Consider the following 21,224-nt stretch of genomic DNA (forward strand, 5'->3'; position numbering starts at 1 on the left):
GATTTTTCATCTTTTTGTGTTGATTTTGCATCTTTGTGCTGATTCTGTGTCTTTTAGTGGTGATTTTTCATCTTTCTGTGCTGATTTTGCGTCTTTTTGTGCTGATTCTGTGTCTTTTTGTGCTGATTTTTCATCTTATATTGCCAGTTTTGCACCTTTTTAGTGATTCAACATGTTTTTGTTCTGTTTTTTCATCTTTTAGTGGTGATTTTGTGTCTTTTTTTAACCAGTGCAAGCTTTCCAAATAAACTGCACTTGTATTTTTTGTAGAAACTGGTTTTGGATCTGGCTTCTCTCTGCTGGTAAACCAAGTCAGCTGTTTGGTTAGACAACTAACTAAGCTTGTGTTTTTTATCTATAATGGTGACAGACGTTTACCTTTGCTATATCACAATGAGAACACAAACACAACAGAATAAGGAGAATTTCTCATATCTGGGTCAGTTTGGTCTTCGTGTTTCCCGTTATTCAGCGTTACTGAGCATCATCGACTACCAGCTGCTGCTTTCTTTATTCTTTTGTGTTTACAGGAAGTCAGGTCTATAATCACGTCTTTTCACTGCTAGTTTAACGATATCGGGACGCTGTAGTATTTGTACACACCGTCCTGAAAACCTGTTGTGTAATAAACAGCCTCAGCCAAAGAACTTTGTGGAATCTGTCTGAACTCGTCTGCTGGTCGTTTGGAGTCACGCTCGGCTGGCAGCTTTAATTAATAATGACAGGTGATCGCTGTTATTCCCGTGTATCTGTTTATTTATTTATTCAGATTCCAGCAGATCTCTGACACCACCTTTAATCATTAATGACTCCAGATTTCCCAGCGTTGCCCGGCTGCTGCTCTGTGTTTAATCTGCTGTAGCCGTGTGAAAGGCGACGGTCTGACGGTCTCACAGCAGACAAACGGAAAGAAAAGACGCCCCATCTTCACAGACTCTCTAAGAAACTGTCACACCTGAAGCCTGAACAGCAAAGGTGAATTTACTGTTTAAACTGGAGCTGCACTACAAAGAGACTTCATGCCAACCTGTCGGATTTCCCACCAAGGAGGCCGTAAACTTTGCACTCTTCACCTCCATCGTAGAGAAACAAGACGTCGCAAAAACAGCTTTTAATGGCTTTAGTGTTAGCTCCCTGCAGACAAGAACTAGTTCTTTAGGGTTATTATTTCATAACTACACCAAAGACTTCATTTAGATGGGTATGTTTTCACTTTATGTAAGGTTGATTACAAAATAAAAGCAACAATGTCAGCATAAAAAACTAAACAATACAAAAAAATAGGAAAATGAGTTGTTGTTCCTCTATTGTTGCAAATAAAATATCATCATATAATACTACAATAAAAGAAAAAGAATCTCAAAATGAAAACCGTATAAAAGGAAAAAAATACAAAGCAAATAGAAAAGGAGTTTTTTGTGCTCTATTGTTGCAAATAAAATGCAATCAATTCATACAAAAAAGGAATTTGAAAAAATGAAAATAGTATAAAAGAAATAAAGACTAAACAAGACAAAAATAAAAAAGTTGTTCTTCCTCCATTGTTGCAAACAAAATCTGTGCTTGCCCTAGGGAAAATGTGTCTCTAGCCACTGTGGCTAAAGTGCTAGAGTTTTATTTAGCCACACTTTTTCAGTATCTGTACTGCAGCGAGTCCTTTTCCTGCATTCTGGTGCATTTTGAGGCCAAAGATCATGTTCAATATTGCTTCAGTTTATTTCAACATTTTTATTTAAAAAAAGTTACTCACACACAATTTGCATCTGGACTATTTTTATTTCTAAGTAATAAGAAATATGCACAACAATTCCTGTAAAAAATCAATAAATCAATCTGTAACATAAAATACATACACATTCAACACTTAAGACTAGAAAGTTCTGAATCTGACTTTCCTGACGAGATTCATGAAAAAAGCTAATGAGATTCATCTCAACAAAAATACGACTTTTGCCATAGAATGGCTTTCTTCTAAAACTACAAAGTATCACTGGAAAGTACTCAGTCATTAAATTATCCCTCAGACTAGAAATTACTCATTTGTATTACAAAATAATGCAGACTAGAAAAGCCTTGGATTAAACAGTCACTATGTGATATTGCAATTGTTTATTATGGGGGAGGGGGGCACGTCCTCGTATCCAGATATGTGCAGCATCAGGAGTCTTAGACTTTTTAAACAATGTTTTCATGATAATCTGACCTCTCATGTGTTGTACAGTTGCCCAGCATTCACCATTTGTTGTACATGTGATATTTTTATATAAAAAAAATTCAGTGTCTTTCTATTTAAAAAGATTTTTCAACTCTTTAATCGCCCTCTCCTTGTCCTCCTTGTTGTACGCCTTTAGTCTGAATCCTTTTTTCTGATTGGCTGAGACGAGACACATGACGGTGTGCGTCTATTAATGATCGGAAGCATTCGGGTCGTTCCGGTTATACTCGGTAGCGCTCTTCAGTAAAGGAGACGCGGTTTGTTACTTTCTTTGATTATCGCTCGGCAAATTACGAAAAAGTTGTAGATTAACCCTTTTTTCACATTTATTAGGCAAAATTAGCTTAGCCACCGTGGCTAAACATGCTAAAAACAGCTTTGCTATCCTGAGGAAGGTTTCGCTTATGGAGAAGTGGTGAATGGCTAGCGCAAGCACAGGAAATGGAAACAAATAATACTAAAATAATTTTAAAAATATATACATATATATATATACACATATACACACACACAATAAAGCAGTATAAAAAAAGGAAAAATTAAGCAAAATAATACACTAAAAATAAAAATTAAAAAGCTGTTCTTCCATATTTGCAAATAAAATGTTATCAAATATTACTAAAATTAAATTTAAAGAGCACGAACAACTCCCTTTTTTATTTTTTTATGTATTTCTATGTTTACTTTTTGTTTTGGAATGTTTTTGTTCTTTTTTCTTTTATTTTAGTATTATTTCATTTTATTATTTTTAACAACAAAGCATGAACAAGTCTCTTTGAATTAAATTTTTTGTTAAATTCTGATTAGTGAGACGAATAAACCTGTACAGCTCTGGAGCCAGAAAAGAGAGGACTAAGAGCTGCTGGATCGCTCTCCATGCAGGAGGTTAACACATCTAGCAAAGTGTAGATTTCAGGTGTCGGGTGACTAATTTGGGTGTTTATCTTCAGCCTAACTGTGGATTTCTTTGAAACTCTCGCCACACTCTTTGCTACTGGAGGCTAATGCTAACTGCCACCGCTCAGCACTGTTTCCTCGAATCTCTGCAAAAGATTGAGTGCAAAATTAGCATGACACTTAAAGCTACAACAGTCCTATTATTTACCATGATTTTCCTTTAATTTCCACTTTAGTTGCTCTCATACACCAGCAGCTGTTTGTAGTGAAAGTGCAATTCAGTTTTATCAAATTTAGTTCGTGCAAACCAAAATAATCTCTTATTAAGCTGTCGCTCCACCAATAATTCATTGTTCTGTTGTCATTTTATGCCACGCTAGGAAGTCTTGAGCCTTTTATTTCAGTTTCAATCTGAGAATTTCTTCTTTAATTAACATCTGACTACTGAAGACGCACCATTATTATGATTTTATTAATACAAAATTGCAGTAAAAGCTTCTTTAAACGGTGTCAGGGGTGAAGTTTTCCCTGAGAGAGGGTCATCCTGGAGGCAGCACACTGTAAGTGAATGGCAGCTTCAGTCCACGCCTTGTTGTTTACCCAGAGAGGCAAACAAAAGCCAACAGGTACAAATGTAAAAGCGAACGAACCGTGAACCGACCACACCTCGCTGTTTTTCTTAGAGCTGAATGGAAAAGGCTCCCCCCCACACCTCCCATTCCTCCACTGAAGGGAAGTAATAAATCGGATACACAGAGCTTAAATTGTTTTCCCTCCAGTGTCACAAAGGAAACTGTCATTCCCCACTGAAAAATGGAGGAAACATAGGTGTTGAGGTTTAGCCAAGAAACATGTCACGGGTTGTTGCTTATCTAGAATGGCAGTGAAAGGGTTCGGCTTGAATGTTGGCGACCGCAGTGAAAGGAAAAGGTCAAAGTTAATGACAAAAATCCTTCAAGGTTAAAAGTATAAAAGGGAATGGAAACGGGATAAAGGGACAATGCCAAGTCTAAGTCCTCTGGTGCGCGGGGAAGGACGGCGTTTTGTGCAGAGACGTCCATTCAAACCTCAGGATTTATTTGTCACAGACTCACATTTCTCATTTGTGAGCGTTGAAGGCACACTCTGGAGGGTTTGATGAAAGGTTAGCGATCTGTGCGGGATAGAGTTCACGTAGCGGCTTTGATCGCACGTCTCGGCCTGTAGGACACCTGGGATTCCTTCAACAAGGCCTCAGAAAGCAGCAGCGATCATCCATCAACGCACAAAACAGGAGTTATATTACTGAGCAGCATCAGTATGAAGCTTGTCAGAACTTCTGCAGACTCACTGATGGGAAATATCCCCGTCAAAGTCAGCCGTAGGTTCACTTTCATGTAGCTCCATCGCATCTCCTGATTTCCCAGTTAATGTGGCTTCATCAAGCATTAGTTAATGAAGAATTTCTGCCTGCGACCTCAGAAGACTGGAAGCTCCATATGCTAAAGATGTTTGTGATATAAAGTCTAAAGTTCTGGCCAAAGCCAACAAGTGAATCCTAAGCTTTGAGTATTTTTGAGCCGGTTCTTTATTCTGATATTCAGTTTGCCTACTTTTAGCTCAACACTTCAATATTTTGAACCATGCTGGGAGCGTGCTAATGCTAGCGTTTAGCTCAGTGCCTCACCCTACATCACAGAACTGCTAGCATGAGTGTTTTCTCTTTCTGACAGCAAAGATTGTTCTAGTAGAACAGAACCACAAACTGATGTTAACAACGACCACAATGATGAAAACGGTCAAATAAAAGAGGCTCAAATACAGAAAGATTGTCCAAAAAGTTAGAAAATCCAGAAAATGTCATTTATTTGAAAAGAAAAAAGCATTTACCAATAAAGAATCCTTCTTTACCCACAAAAACAACTCAAAAATGCCTTCTAAGAGTTAATGCAGTAGAATGAGTGGGAAAAGACACGAGTTTATATAAGATTGAGAATAATATCATCGTCTGGTTGCTGTAAAGGTGGAAAAAGTAGAACAGGTGGAAACAAACGCTACACACCCCATATTGGACTATTTCTACATACCTCATGTAAGATAATCTACTTTTATTATAATCTGTACAATGCAAATAGTTCTTAATCAGTGCAGTTTGTAGTGATTTTGTTCTCTTCTGTCGTGTGCTGCTAACTTAAAGAGCTGCTAAACCTTTTTCATTAGCTGGGTTTCCTTTACAGTTTTTCGCAAAATAAAAGCGATATTTCTAAAATATCGACAAAGTATATTTGTGCTTTGAACGTGTTTCCATTGAAGGTTGTTCTGGGCAGAAGCATCGTAACTCTCGTAAAATATCATCCCGCGAGATTTCACTGCAGGAAGATGGACGCCCAAAACCTGTTTCTATCTCCTTCTAACACTCTGCATTCCTCTGCTGTTTGCTGTCTAGTATGGCAGTGATGTTTTTCTCAAGAATAATGGCAAGAAAAGTCTCGGTCTCCTCTTCTGTCCACACGTACCGTGCCATGTTTACTCCAAGAGAACTGGTCATGTGACCAGGTACGTCACGTCCGGTGACGTGTAATTACAGAAAAAATGTTTCCATTGCGCTTTTGCGATATTTTTCAATGTCGAAACGTCTAAAAAACCTCCTCATGAGAGCGTAAAAACTTTTTAGCGATATTTTAGTCCTTTTTCGAAATTCAGGTGTTTCCATTACCAGTTTTTTATTGTGCTATTTACATTTTGCGCATATCTAAGGGTAATGGAAACGCAGCTATTGACTGAGATTTTCACAAACCTGGAGGTGGAAGTCGGTCTTCGTCTGCCCTCATCTCCATTTCCCTTGTTTTAGATAAACTGTCATGCCAGAGTTGTTCAGTAACTTCCAGTACTTCCTAAAACCCGTATCCTGATAGTATCTGATATCTGTGAACACCTGCTGAGGACAGGATGAGGGAGACGGAGCTGTGAAGGTCGGTTTTATATCAGCGAGGCTTTTGTTTCTGCTTCAGTTGTTAACTGGATGCATGTTGGTTAAATAAGAGCACAGAGACGGTGGTGAAGCTGTGACAGAACATCAGAAACCTCCAGTAGGTTGTTCCTGTGGTGCCATCAAAGAAACACAGATATCCTGAATGTTAACGCCCTAGAACATCTTCAGACTCTTTATTTCAGTGTTTCTCTTGTTGAAATACGCTGACTTTTGTTCAACAATAGTTGTGGTAAAGTTATCATCTGACGTGGTGTAGACGTCTGTGGTGAAGTCATCGTGTGTTTAGTTTTAAACATTCAATTATCCAGATTCTGTTGCTAATATTAGTGTTAAGACAATATATTAATGTCTAAGGAACTACTGCCTTGAATGGTGCTAAATAAATGTGTTGATTAATGGAGACTTTGGTTGATAAATTATTTAGTAATTTTAGCCTAAATTAATTTTAGTATTTAGTCCTAAATATCAAAGGTTAGCATTGTAAGAGTCACTTACTTATAGACTCATGAACTTTGCGGTGCATCTCCACTTGACACAGGACGGATTGTGAAGTGCATGAGGGCTCTAATGTGCACGTTTCGATGCTAATGCAGTATATATCTGATATATCCTTTACGTTATGTAGGAGTCCACAGATCTGCAGTGTTTTCTAATCGACTAGTGTACAGTCCTTAGTGACATATAAATGTGTGTCATCTGCAAAAAGCTTTATCTGACAGTGACTGCATTCGGCTGCAAGCTGTTGTGATCATTGTTATTTTCTTTGTACAGCTGTTTGAGTTTCAGTCAAATGTCTGCAGACCATTCTTTACGTCTCTTTGTGGCTGTTTTTCTGTTGTTTTGTGTGTCTGTCAGAATTTTGTTGTCTTTGTTGGTATTTTGCATCTCTGCAATTGTTTTGTGTTTTTTGTCTGTGATGGATTTGTCTCTTTGTTTGTTTTATGAGCCTTTATTGTTGTTTTGCGTCTCTTTGTGGTTGTTGTGTGCTTCTTTGTCATAATATTGTGTCTCTGTTGTTGTGTTTGCCTCTTTGTCATAGTTTTGAGTCTATTTTTGTTTTTTTGTGTCTTTTTGTGGTAGTTTTGTGTGTCTTTGTGGTTGTTTTGTGCCTTTTCTCAGCTGTTTTGTGTCGACTTGTGGTCGATGTGTGTCTCTGCAGTTGTTTAATGTGTGTTTATTGTTGCTTTGCATCTCTGCAGTTGTTTAGTGTCTCTTTGTGGTTGTTTTAAGTCTCTTTTTGGTTGTGTCTTTTTGTGGTAGTTTTATGTGTCTTTGTCATAATTTTGTGTCTGTGCAGTTGTTTTGTGTCTTTTTTCAGTTGTTTTGTGTCTTTGTGGTATTTTTGTGTCTCTTTGTCTTAATTTTGTGTGTCTTTGCGGTTGTTTTTTTTTTGCCTCTGTCATAATTTTGTGTCTCTGCAGTCGTTTTGTGTGTTTTTGTGGTAGTTTTGTACCTCTTCTTAATAGTTTTCCTTCTTTTAGAGCCACATGTAGTATTTTCAGATACACAGCTTGTTATTTTATGTGTACAGTAACATACAGCTAAAAGAGCCCGACCAGATTATCGCCACGGTGAAGCTCCATCACACCAAACTGTCGACTTAATGCAGTTTCCGCTCAGAAGACGCCACAATGGAGCTGCTAAAACATTTAGACGGGTGTCAAGTTGGGCTCATTCTGCAGCAGGGTGGTAATAAATTAGATTAAAGTGGTTCAGTAACACAGTCAGGTGAAGCCGTGTGTTGGTCCAGCAGTGAGGTGGTCTGAGCTCAGGTTTCTGTTTCTTATGTGACAATCAGCTCAAATAAAGTAGCAAACATGAGCAGAATGCACATCAATATGAGGATTATTTGTGTGTTAATACGAACACACACCAACCTGAGCAGATCTTCTCCACTGAGCTGCAGCAGACGTACGTAATGCATAATTTAAATTCAATTACAGAGTGAGGAGACGACGGAAACTGGAGAAACTGTGCTGCACCAGTAAAACCATTTCCTCCAGCGTGCCTCAGCCAGAAACACTGAGTTCAGTTACTCAGCTGTTTCTGCTGCAGCTCACTGGTGTTAGCACAGGGCGTCTTTGTGTGTTTTTGTGGCTAAAGGAGGAGTTTTTATTGGTAAATGCTTTTTGCTTTTCAAATAGATGCCATATTTTCTGGATTTTCCATATTTGTGATAATCTTTCTGTATTTGAGCCTCTTTTTTTGGACTGTTTTTATCGTTGGGATCATTAATATCGAGTTTTCTGTTCAAACTACCACCAAAATCAATAAATACAGAAAAAGTTTAGCACCCTAGAGCCATGCTAGCAGCTCTGTCATGTTGTAGAGTGGTGCACTGAGCTAAACGCTAACATTAGCACGCTCACAACATGGTGTTTACTGTGTTTTAGCGCTTTAGTCTTCATTAGGCTAAACAATATTCAACTAGTGAACTAAAAGGATGCCAACTGATCCCCAGAATAAATTCAAAACTGTAACTTGTTAGCTTTTTCCAGAGCTTTCAAGTAGATGTTGCAACTCACTGGTTAGCATAGCGACACCATCAGAAGACTGAGCTCAGAAAACCCATTAATAAAAAAAACACTGAGGGCCTGTTACTGTAAAACTGTCCCTTCATGTTGGTCGGATGACTTTTCTGGATGTTTTTTGATTATGTTATGTGTCTTCTGGAAATATGAGGAATTCTGCTTGGTGAAAAATATACATACAGCAACTTGAATTATCAGTAAAAAAAAACAAAAAACGGACATATAATGATCCACAACAAAAAACTCACAAAAAATTACACAAAGTGAGGAAAAACTGAACGTAAATGACACAAAATGAGGAAGATTAGACATGAAGGGACCCAAAACAAAAAATACAGCACAGAAATATTTAAAAAATGAGACATAAAATGAAAAAAATTAGATGCAAGATGAGAAAAAAACAGAAACAAAATAAGAAAAGCACAACACAAAATAAAAACAGTTCACACAAAACAAGAAAACCTAGATGGAGACTATAAAACAGAGATATATAATGGCTCAGAACAAAAAAAAACACAAAAAATGAGACAAGATGAGGAACAACTGAATGTAAAATGACGCAAAATAAGGAAGATTGGACATAAATTGACCCAAAACAAAAAATATAACACACAAATAAAAACATTTGACACTAAATGAGAGAAAATAGATGCAAGGTGAGAAATACCAGACGCCAAATAAGAAAATCACAATATAAAATGAAAAAAGTTTGCATAAAACAAGAAAAATTAGAGACGATAAGAAACAGACATATGACCCAAAACAAAAAAACACACAAAAAAATTAGACAAAATAAGGAAAAACTAGATGTAAAATGATACAAACCCATGTACATATACATGTTATGAGGCAAAATTTAAAAAACACCCCAAAAATTAGAAAAACTAGACATATGTTGACCCAGAACCAAAGAACTGATACGCAGAGTGAGAAAATGAGATGAAAACAAGATAAGCAAGGCATAAAACAAGACAAGTGTTTTGTGATGTAGAAAGCTGTGATAATCAGATTTCCTTAGGGACCTTTTAACTTCTCCTCAGTAGTTGCCATTGGCAACAGCAGCTGGCTTCTCTGAACTGATGGAAAACATTTGATCCATTAATCAGACTCAGACACAGCTGATGAAAAGGCTTCTGGAGGAGAGTTGTGGTCAGATGGAACAGAAACTGAACTGTTTGGCCTCAGTGACCACAAACATGTTTGGAGTGAAGGAGGCGTGTTGAGGCGTGACGATGGAGGACCGTCAGGCCTCAACACGTCCAGACAGACGTGAACAGCAGCTTTGTTTCCTCAGGTTTAGGGGATGTTTTTGTAGATGCACAGCTGATAGGAGCTTTAACCTCAGTGGATGTAAAACTGGACCACATCTCTGGTTTATGTTTCTTATCGAATGTTCCCCAGACAGAAATCAGAGGGAAGTGTAAACAAGAGGATCTGACTGTTCAAAGGCCTGCTGGTTCCTGCAGGCTGCTGCTTTTGTACACTAGCATGAAGCTGGTTGAGTAGTTGTAAAAACTCAGCACTAAATATATGGAAAATGGAGATGGATCCATGTGAGCAAGAGAGTTTTTTAGTGAAAGCACAGCAGGTTGGGTTCGTTATAAAAACTTCTCATAAACCAACTAACTACAGCCATGGCCATAAGTTTGGACACAGCATGACTTATGTCTGTTTTGATGTCTATTACAGAACATAACTAATATTTTTTGACAACACCAGTTTAATTAGTCAACAAATCAACAAGGGATATAATATTATCAATAAATTCCAACAATTGTTCCCAAAACATAATATTAGAAGAAAATAACAAAAAAATGCAGTACTTTCACAACAGAATTTGGTAAGAATAACAAAATGACACCAAACTCTTTTGATGTTTTTTTTAAATATGAAACTTAATATAGTTCTCAGGTTATTTCTAATTACCCATATCAGCTTTCTTAAACTGTGTGAGACTTGACATCAGTAGAAGTTGATTTGTTGCAATTAGTTTAGATTCCAATTTTTTTGGTATATTGACATAAAATTTGACTTGAAAATGACTCAATTGACCAAAATATGATCTGAAAATTGTACTAAATGGCAAGAATGAGTAATTATTGGACCTTAAAATTGGGAAAAAAAGGTGCAAAATTTCCAATCCAGACTGTGACCCCATAAAGTTCCTGTAAGTGTATATCTATGGATGGATCCATATTTCTACTTAAATACAGTCTTTGGTCCACATTTCTCCAACTTCTGAGGCTCTAACATCAGTAGAATCTGATTTATGGAAAGTTTGACCAGACAAGGTTCCAGTCTTTAGCTTTGTAATAACCAAATTACTTCAAACTTGTCCAAAAAGACTTGAAATTTGTGTAAAATAAGATAAAAGTGGTCTAAAATTATGCAAAATGTCAAAAATTCCAATAATTAATAATTATTGACCCTTGAAAATGGAATAAAAGTGCTAAATATTCAAACCAAATTGGTATTATAACTGCATAAAGTTCCTGTGAGTGTATATCTATGGATGGATCCGTATTTCGACTAAAACACAGACTTTGGTCGACATTTCACCGACTTTTGAGGCTCTAGCATCAGAAACAGCAAAGTTCAAAGAAAGAAACAACTATTTATTAAACAAGCTAACAGGCTGAAAGGGGTTTTTGAACTTTTCAACCAAGTTAATGAGATTTATCAGAGATGACAGCTGACCTTTTAGGTGTTTCTTTGCTTGTTTTGTCTCCAGACACCAGGAAACAGTAAAGAATAATTCCAACTTTCTCCCGAAGGATTCTTTACGTTATTTCTTGTAGATGGACCATGTTTGATTAGTTTTCTCTTCTTCGAGGATTCTTAGCAGTTGGCTAACGGCTGGTAGCCTTTAGCACACCACTCTGTACCAAACCAGTCAATGGAAACAAACCTAATTTGCATTTTCTTTCTTTTAGTTTTTATTTTGGAGTCATTTCAGCTCCAAACTCTCTTGACAGTCATGTCAAAACGTGGCTACAGGATCATTATCTTCCCTTATTCCCAAAGCCTGTTGCTTTAAGCTCGTCCACATTTAACATTCTTATTAAAACTCTGTTTGATACCGTCCAGAAGGGAAGTTTCTCTTCTTGATGCCGTGTGAACTGAACCAAACATGCAGTAAAGTCAGATTCCATCCAGGTTAGTTTTCACTAAGTGCTGTCTTCATGCTTTAGTGGACTTAGATGGAGTTTGGTTTCCTCCTCTACTAAAGCTTCATTACCCATGCAGGTCCACAGCGGTGTTCTCCTGCTTTCATACAGGCTGTGTGTGGCCAGCAGGAGGTGTTTTACCCTCCAAATGCTCCTTTTTTGTTCTGGCTGCATGTTTTCATTTTGGATCAGAGTCTCCAGAGACTTTCTGGGCTTCTAAAGCGATTATTGGGGTTCATTTAGAGGCTGCAGGCTGAATAGCAGGAGGCCCAACGAACGTTTAAATGTCTCTAAAGACTGAGCTGGACGAAGCTTGGAAAGACTCAATGATCAGCAGCAACACAGAGGACAGACTGGGACCGAAGGACGTCCAGACTGGGACCGAAGGACGTCCAGACTGGGACCGAAGGACGTCCAGACTGGGACCGATGGACGTCCAGACTGGGACCGAAGGACGTCCAGACTGGGACCGATGGACGTCCAGACTAGGACTAGGACTGAAGGACGTCCAGACTGGGACCGAAGGACATTAGACGTCCCTACTGGAGTCCTCTGTCTCTGATTGGATGTTTAGCCTTAGCTCTGTTGTTAGCTTGGTTGTGTCTCCAGCCACATGCAGCTAAAGCCTCCGTGGCTAACGGGCTCAGGCTAATCGCTGCAGAAACAGTCAGACCAAACAACGGCGACTCAATCAAACACACAGTGGACAAAGAAGCAGATTCACACAAACACAGTCTGATAGGAGAGCCAGCCACAAGTCAGACGTTTAATCTGAGGAGCAGAAGAGCAGAGTTTTACCTGAACAGCTGACTGGATGGAGTCATTTTACGTCTCTTTGTGGTTGTTTTCTTCTCTTTGTTAGTATTTTGCATCTCTTTGCAGTTGTTTTCTGTCTTTTTTCAGTTGTTTTTTGTCTTTTTTCAGTTGTGTCTATTTCTGCTGGTTTTGTGTCTTTTTGTAGTCATTTTACGTGTCTTTGTCGTTGCTTTGCATCTCTTTAAAGTTGTTTAGTGTCTTTTGTAGTCATTTTGTGTGTATTTCTGGTGTTTTTCTGTCCTATTGTGGACATTTTTTGTCTGTTTGCTGCTGTTCTGTGTGTTTTGCAGCTCTTGTATTATAACATTCATGTGTAATATTTGGAAAATGTTTACTCAGAGGTGAAATCAACAGACTTTGTTCATAAATTCAGCTTTTAGACAGCATTTAAGTATTTCTGTCACATGTAGGAATAGAAATTATGTCTGTTTTCTGCTCAGAAACTGATTGAAAACTTTCCCTTCAGAAGTGAACCGGAAGCTCAAACCAGGAAAGAACAGGTGGCATGTGAAGCATTCCACTGCGTTCATGTGTTTAGATCCACACACTGTCAGCATGTTCGTACGTTACGGGATTCCTGAGCCGGTTGAGTCTCTGCAGGGTGTGTTCTCAAATGTTTGTGGCTCATTTAGAATCCAGAACTTTTTTCTGAGGCGTCTGGTTTTGGCAGATGAGCAAAAATGTCATTTGATCTGCTGAGAATGTGAATGTTGGAGTTTTAGAGGAGCTGTGGGGAAGAAACACTTCTGAAAGCAGCAACTCAACCAATCCAGAGAGACTTCTAAGGATTGTAAATGGGAAGATAAGTAGATCAAATTACAGGACTTATGTTGACCTACTTTGTAAAATAAACAACACAAAACCACAAACTGGTGTTGATGAATGCAGCAGGACGTTACGAGTCAACAGTATTATTTCTGACTCATGTGGTGTGACTCTAATGGGATTTTAATTTTAATATCAACAATTAAAAACCAGAACTGGAGCAGCCGTTTCACATTTTGTTTTTACAATCAGTAGACTAGAACATTGTGATTTGCAATAAAACCTGTCAGTCTTTTAGTGCGTAAGTAAAATAAACAATTGATGGTTACATAACAAAAGCAGGTTATATTTGTGTGGTGGTCATAACTTCAGAAGTGAACGATAAAAACTTGGTTTGCCATGCAGAAAAAGTATAAAATAAAATACACCAGGAAAATACTCACATTTCTCAGTATTTGTCAAAGATGTCTCAAAAAACTGTTCAACACGACAACAGATGTCCAAAATGACTCTAAATTGTCCCAAAATTCTTAAAATGTATCCAAAAAATGACAGAAACCGTTGAAAATGACTCATGAATGCTGGACTGTCATCTGCATGCAGGAGTTTATCAGGAGTCCAGTCCAATGAAATCGAACTTTTTGCAAAACTTATTTTAAAAAACTGTCATATTTCTGGATTCATAGCATCCTGAACCTGGAGATCTGCTGCACTTCCATCTACGTCTTGTCCAGTGTTTGAGCTTTCTGTCACCGTCCTGCTAAATATGAAATAATTCTCTTTAATACTGAATTCCAGCAGCATTTTTATTCTGCAAAGTCGTATTTATGATGCTAACTGATGCTAATGTGTCCAAATGAAAGTTACAAAAACTGTAGAAAGTTAAGCGTCAGACTCTTTTGCAGCACAAATTCAGTAATATTTACCCGTTAGCGGTGCAGCTAGCGGGATGCTTTGAGATGCTGTTGCTTGTTGGTTGCAGAGTTTTCTAAATCTTTGGTCCAGATCCTCAACAAGTTAATTCCTGATGTTGTACGTGAGGTTTGCAGCTACAGCTCGTCCATTTTGTTCACTAGAGATTATATATCATCTATCATGTATCACACATGTTAATATGAGGCTTGAAAGTTTACCCAGAATGCACTTTTTGAGGTTTTCACCGTCTTTAGAGAGAAGAAAGTCGTCCAAAATCACATAAAGACTCATCTAGAATTACTCAGTATTGTTAATAGTAACGTGTAAATCATGCAAAATTACTTAAAAATTGTTTAAAATAACAAAAAATTGTCCAAAACTCTTTAAAAACTTTTTCAAATGACACAGAACTATCCAAAATTACCTAAATCGGTACAAAAGTAGTCAAACATTGTCAGAGTGGACAGGGAATTTGTGGAAAATGAAATGAAAATTGCTTGAAAATTGTCTAAAATTCAGTGTTCCGACTGCGACACCTGAATGGATGTAAAATGATCTGGGGTCAGTTTTTACCACAACTCGCATGTATTTATTATTCATCACAAATTGATCAAAATGTCATTAAAGTTGTCAGAAATCATCTAAAATGACTTAATATTCGTCAGGAATGGCCAAAAAAAAACTGTTTGATGACCGTAGACGTCCAAAATTACCCTAAATTATTTAAATTTGTCCAAAAAATGACTAAAACCTTTGAAAATGACTCAATATTTGCCCAAAATGACTCAAAAAGTGGTCATATTCCAATTATTACCTCCGCCAGGAGGTTATGTAATCACCGGAGTTTGTTTGTCTGTCCGTGTGTGTGTGTGTGTGTGTGTGTGTGTGTGTGTGTGTGTGTCTGTCTGTCTGTTAACAGCATAACTCAAAAAGTCATGGACGGATTTTCGCCAAATTTTTTACAGGATGTCCGGAAGAGCAAGAGTAAGAATCGATTAGATTTTGGAGGTGATCCGGATCACCGTCTGGATCCCAGAATTTTTTGAAGGTCAAAGGACAATTGAGAGATGGCTGCCAGGCCATCTCTCAATTGTATAGAGAGCTCTTCCGGACATCCTGTAAAAATTTGGTGAAAATCCATCCATGACTTCTTGAGTTATGCTGTTAACAGACACACACACACACACACACACACACACACACACACACACACACACACACACACACACACACACACAGACAAACGGCATGGCGGAGGTATGCGCTCTCCGAGTGCTTTTCTAGTCTTCAGACTGTGACGCCTGGATGCTTGTAAAACTGATCTGGTGTCAGTTTTTAACAGAACATCCAAAAAATGGTCAAATCACACAAAGCTTCTCTACAGGTACACCAAAACTGTCCCAAATCACTCCTAATTTGTCCAAAGTGACTCACAAATTGTTCTAAAAGACATGAAAATGATTCAGATGACTTTTATTTGTCCAAAGTGTCTTGAAGTTGTCCCAGCTCCACAGTGTGACACCTGAAGTGGATGTAAAATTATTGACAATGACTCAAAAATGTCCCAAATTATCAAAAAACACAAACCTAAAATCATCCAGTATGACTCAAACTGTCCAAAATGACAAAAGCTCGTTCAAAATGACTCACAAATTGTTTCAAATTAGACTCAAATGATCCAAAACTACTTTTAAGAAATGTTGAAATGACTCGGTATTTCCCCTGTTTGCTCTGATTTGTTCTTCTTCTTCCAGAGAGCTGTCGTCCAGACATCAGACCAGCGTCCCGTTCAGGAACTCCAGAGAGTCGAAGCTGATCTGAAGAAGGAACGACGGAGCAAGTGACGGATTAAATGCACTAAAAGTTTCCTTTAAAATGTGAAAACTGATTGAGGTTCTGCTGGTTTATAGACAGACTGAGAATCACTCATTTACAGACAGAACTTTTTACTCTTTCTCACTCTACTGACCCACTAATGCTTCACACTGACGCTTTTATTGTCTAACTAATAAAATATTGATGCTTTTGACACTGACATCGTATTTATTTAGCAGGTTCATGTTATTAAAACCACACTCATCGTGTTTAATGAGCTTCAATCTCAGCAGGAACTTTTATTAAATCAATCAGAGCTGCAAACTGCTGAAGGTCTCACTTATGTTCGTGTTAATTTTGTTTTAAACGCCTCTGAAACTGGGTCAGCTGGCTTTATTTAGAGCAGATGAGCCTTTTGCGGACACTTTCTCCTCAAAGGAAGCTTTTTTTGAACACCGACTTTTAGAGGCAGCAGCTAAAATTATTCTAACAAGAAACATTTCACATAAAATCCTCAGAATTTATTGTTTTAACATAAATTATGATTCAGAATGACTCGATACTTGTTGAAAATGACAAAAAACAGACACAAAAATGATTCAAAATTACTCACAAATGTCCAAAAATGACTGAAATTGATCTAAACTTTTCATGAACATATTTTCAGGCACACTGTGTGTTTCAAATAACACAAGAAGCTAAACAGTGCTGTTCACAATAGCATGAAAATTGTCTCAAATTCCTCCACATTTGTCCAGAACGGACCAAAATAGTACAGATACTGTTTCAAAAATACTAAAAAATATCCAAAATGACTCAATAGTTGTTGAAAATCACGCAGAAATTGTGCAAAATGACAAAAAATGTATTTAAATGTCTTGAAATAAAATATAAGTCTGTGAGAAATGACAGTAATTTAGCAGAAATTAATCAAATCTGTCAAAAATGACTCCAAATCAGACCAGACTAAGTGAAAATGTGTCCAGAATGATAAAAAAAATACTTGTTTTAAAAAAGGACACTTTTTTCTACCACAACCCAGATGTGTTTTTATCTAAATTTGCTCAAATTACATGAAAGTTTTCTAAAACTGCCAAAAAAATTGTCCCAAATTTTGCAATATTTGTCAAAAATGGCTCAAAATTGTTCAAAATGACAAAGTTGTCCAGCACTAAACAATAAAATGATTTTAATTTGTCCGAAAAGTGACAGAAACAAAGTACATTGAAGTTGTGTACAATTACTCAATATTTGTCAAAAATGGCTCAAAAAGGTGTTTAAAATGACAAAAACTGGCTAAAATTGCACAAAATTCTTCTCAAATGTCTGAATATTTTTCAGAAAACGGCTCAAATTTCTCCAAAAAAAATGGTAAAACCTTTGAAAATGACTTGAAAATTGTCCAAAATGGTTGAAAAGTCCATAAAGTGATAAATCTGTGGAAATATTCACAGGATGAAGGCAGAACTCTGAAGCCGGTTTTCTTTCAGGTACGTCGACTGTTTCTTCTTTCATGGTTTGATTTCCTGCAGACGTTAATCAGTATTTAAACGCTTCAACTGCAGTTCTTTCTGTCTGTCTCTAATTAATAAAACTCTTTCCCTGCAGCGTTACTGATGAGGTCAGAGGAATGCTTCGACCCCGCTGACCTCACAACGGTTCAAAGACAGACTCAGATCGCTGTTTGTTCTTTACGTCATCGTGAGAAGCTTCTGCTCTGAGGGAGTTTAGTGACATTTACTGCAGATACAGTTTATATTTAAATAAATTCTGTTAAAATCCCTCCTGCAGACCTGATGTTTGTCACATTTGATGAGAGATAAAGCTGATAATTAACGCTCTGTCTGCAGCCAAAACACGAAGAATCCAGAAAACTGCTGTTTGCTGGATCCAGACAGACGAAGGATTCAGGAGCTAACGAGTCTTTAAACCTCCATCTCTCTGTTTGACAGTAAACTGGTGGCTTCAGCACATTTTAGAGAGAAACAGTGGAAAAAATCCCATTTACAAAGCTTTGATATTCACTAAGAATGCAGTTTAGACTCATTAAAATTAGTTTTTTATTATTATTGTTATTAAAGCAGCTGCTAAAAATGGAGAACCAGTTTGTTTACAGGTTTCCCTCCTAAATTAAACATAATTTAAGATAGAAAAGTGTCACAGCAGCAAAAATGAACATTTAAAATATTCTTGTACATTCAGTAAACGGGTAAAAAAGCACTGCATATATGTACAAAAACATTAAGTCTTTAGTTATTGATTAGGAGCATAAACACGACGGTTTTAGGTGGATTTTTTAAAGGAAAGATGCTCCAATTGTTTGTGTTTTTTGTGTTTTTTTTTTATTGTGACGACACTAAAACGTCTGAATTTACAGAAACAAACTGAAATTAATCATTTCAACAAGTTTCCTTCAAATTCTCTTAACAGTTGTTAAATATCCTGTTTTTATACTTCTGAAACTACCTTTTTACACACTTTTAAAAAAATGTACAAAATTACACAAAAGAAATACAAAAATAAAACAATGTCCAAAATCACACAAAATATATACACAATTACACAAAAAAGTCCAAAATTGAACAAAAGATGTATAAAAAACTACACCAAAGATGTCAAAAATGACATCAAAGATGTCCAAAAGTACACAACACATTCCAAATTATACAAAATTATACAAAAGATGTCCAAAAGTAGAGAACGGTTTTTCAAAATTACACAAAAAAATCCAAAATTGCCCAAAAAATGTACAAAATTTCACAAAAGATGTCAAAAAATTTCACAAAAAAATGTATTAAATTGTACAAAAGATGTCAAAAATGATTCCAGAAACCAATTTACTCAAGAAAATGCTCAAAAAGACCTGAAATTTGTCCAAAATTAGTCAAAAACTTTTTGACTTTTCTGCTCTTTTCTGTCATAGTTGAAGGGAAAACTTTGCACTCATTAAGTCTCCCAAAATGTCACAAAAATTGCCCAAAATTCCACAAAAAAGTGTCAAAAATGACTCAATATTTTAAAAATTTTCTCACGAAAGTGTTCGAAAGGACCTGAAATTTGTCCAAAATTGTTCAAAGCAATTTCTACGACTTTTCTGTCGTAGTTGGACTAAATTTAGTTTATTTCTTTTTCTTTTTTTGAGGTTGTTCAACAGCTAACTTTGTCTTCTTCTACTCTCTTTATTGTAGCTATTGTATCTCACAGCGCCTCCCTCTGGTCACATTATGTCGCCTAATTTATTGGCTCCAAACAAACCTAAGTCACATTTTCCTTCAATTTAGTGCAACTTTTTTGAAGTTTTCACATTGAAAGTTGGATATTTTAATCGTTTTTTTAACTATTTTTGTGCATTTTTTCTGATTTTGCGTCACTTTTTGTTGTCAAAACGTTGTTAGCTTTATTGTAAATCGAGTAAACTGCAGTTAAACGTCGTCCTAACTGACCTGCCGTAGTTTTACTGAATACATGATTCTGCTGTAATCAGCCTGTAGGAGGACTTCAGGCTGAGTTTGAACTGCAGAGCTGCATCAGGATGGCAGGTTAATGATTGCAGCAGGTTTCCTCACATCCTCCCTGTTAATCTACAATCACATTCTTTCATTGCAGCGAGGAGGAGAGTCGACTCTGGAATCATCAGACGTTCTACAAGAACAAAGAGCAGCTGAGGAATGAAGGAGGAGACTGAGAGCAGCAGTAATTATAAATCAGGTCTGTCTGCTGTGAGTCATCAGAGATCAGAAATGAAGAGTTCAGCTGAAAACAAAAAGAGAAAAGAGTTTAGTTTTAGTTCAGTGACGGTTAAAGTCTGCAGAACCAACCAGAGTTTTACACATCAGGGGCTCCAGTTATTAGGTCTAGTCTGTGTAAGTTTAGTTGGTTTGGTTCAGTTTTATCTGCATACATGGAGCAATATGTGTGTTTGAGGTGTTAAAAATGACGTAAAACTTGTTTAAAATGATGTGAAACTTACCCATAACTAATCGAAATGTATTCAAAATGATTAAAAATGTATCCAAAATGCTCTAAAACTCAACCAAAATGAATTAAAGCATGTTCAGAAAGACACTAAAGTCATTCAGAGTGAATCAAAATTCTTTACAACTTCGCCAAATACGAATTAAAATTTGTCCAAATTGATCCTACAAACTAAATGTCTGAAGAAAGAACAAAACTCACCAAATGTTCTGCTGTAACAGTGAACAAAAGAGTCTTCATGCACTCAAACCTGTTCAAAATGACTCAAAAATAGTAGAAAATTCATAGAAAGTTAAAAAAAAAAAGACTCAAAATTTTAATAAAAAGCTTTAAAATTTGCCCGATATGACTCAAAACCCACCCAAAATCAATCAACAGATGTTCAAAATTATTTAAAACTTGGACAAAGTTAATTGAAATTTGTTTAAAATGCTTCAAAATTTGTCTAAGATTTCTCTAAACTTTCTAAAATCAATCAAAATATGTTAAAAATGATTTAAAACCTGTTTAAAAAGACTTGAAACTTATCATAATTGAACCTAAGTACTCAAGACTCAAACGTTGTCCAAATTGACCTAAAAATGTCTTAACAATGAACACAACTCACCAAATGTTCCGAGAGTGAACACAAGAGTCTTCATACAATGACTCAAAACTTGGAAAAAATTAGTTCAAATTTGTATAAAAAGAAAAAGACGTGTCAAATGCCAAAAATCTGTCCAAATTGACTCAAAACTTCCAAAAAATAAAATAGGAGATGGATGGATGGAGGATGGATGGGTGGATGATGAATGATGGGTGGGTGGATGGATGGATGGATGATGAATGATGGATGGATGGGTGGATGATGAATGATGGATGGATGGATATCTGTCTGTTACGAGTCTTTTTCCTAAAGATCTTAAAACCGTGGTAATGCTCAGTGACTGGTGACTTTCCAGGTATAAATCCTGGACGAGGTGGTTGAAAGTTCAACTTCCACCTTCTGCTGACGAGGAATTTCATCAAACCTCTGTAAACGTCATCTGCTCTGGAAATATTCCCAGGATGAAGGTAAAACTCTGATCATTAATGAAGTGAGTGCAGATGAAGGTCAGGAGGAGGTGATCATTTCTAACAGTTCAGGGTTTAGCTGATGTTTGCTGCACAACCAGAGC

At 36.8% G+C, this 21,224-nt stretch overlaps 1 protein-coding gene across 2 annotated transcripts in view; it reads left to right on the plus strand.

Moving 5' to 3' along the window:
• si:ch211-266k8.4 (carabin) overlaps positions 1–16,306 on the plus strand; it is a 96,660-nt gene extending 80,354 nt beyond the window's left edge. For both annotated transcript variants that reach the window (XM_051951859.1, XM_022197330.2), the window contains one exon: positions 16,032–16,306. In XM_051951859.1, the coding sequence (XP_051807819.1) occupies positions 16,032–16,098 (67 nt within the window). In that variant the 3' untranslated portion in view covers positions 16,099–16,306. The remainder of the gene's footprint in view (positions 1–16,031) is intronic.
• Positions 16,307–21,224: the final 4,918 nt, after the last annotated feature.

Source organism: Acanthochromis polyacanthus, chromosome 8 (assembly GCF_021347895.1).
Source record: "Acanthochromis polyacanthus isolate Apoly-LR-REF ecotype Palm Island chromosome 8, KAUST_Apoly_ChrSc, whole genome shotgun sequence".
In the NCBI taxonomy this organism is placed as follows: Eukaryota; Metazoa; Chordata; class Actinopteri; family Pomacentridae; genus Acanthochromis; species Acanthochromis polyacanthus.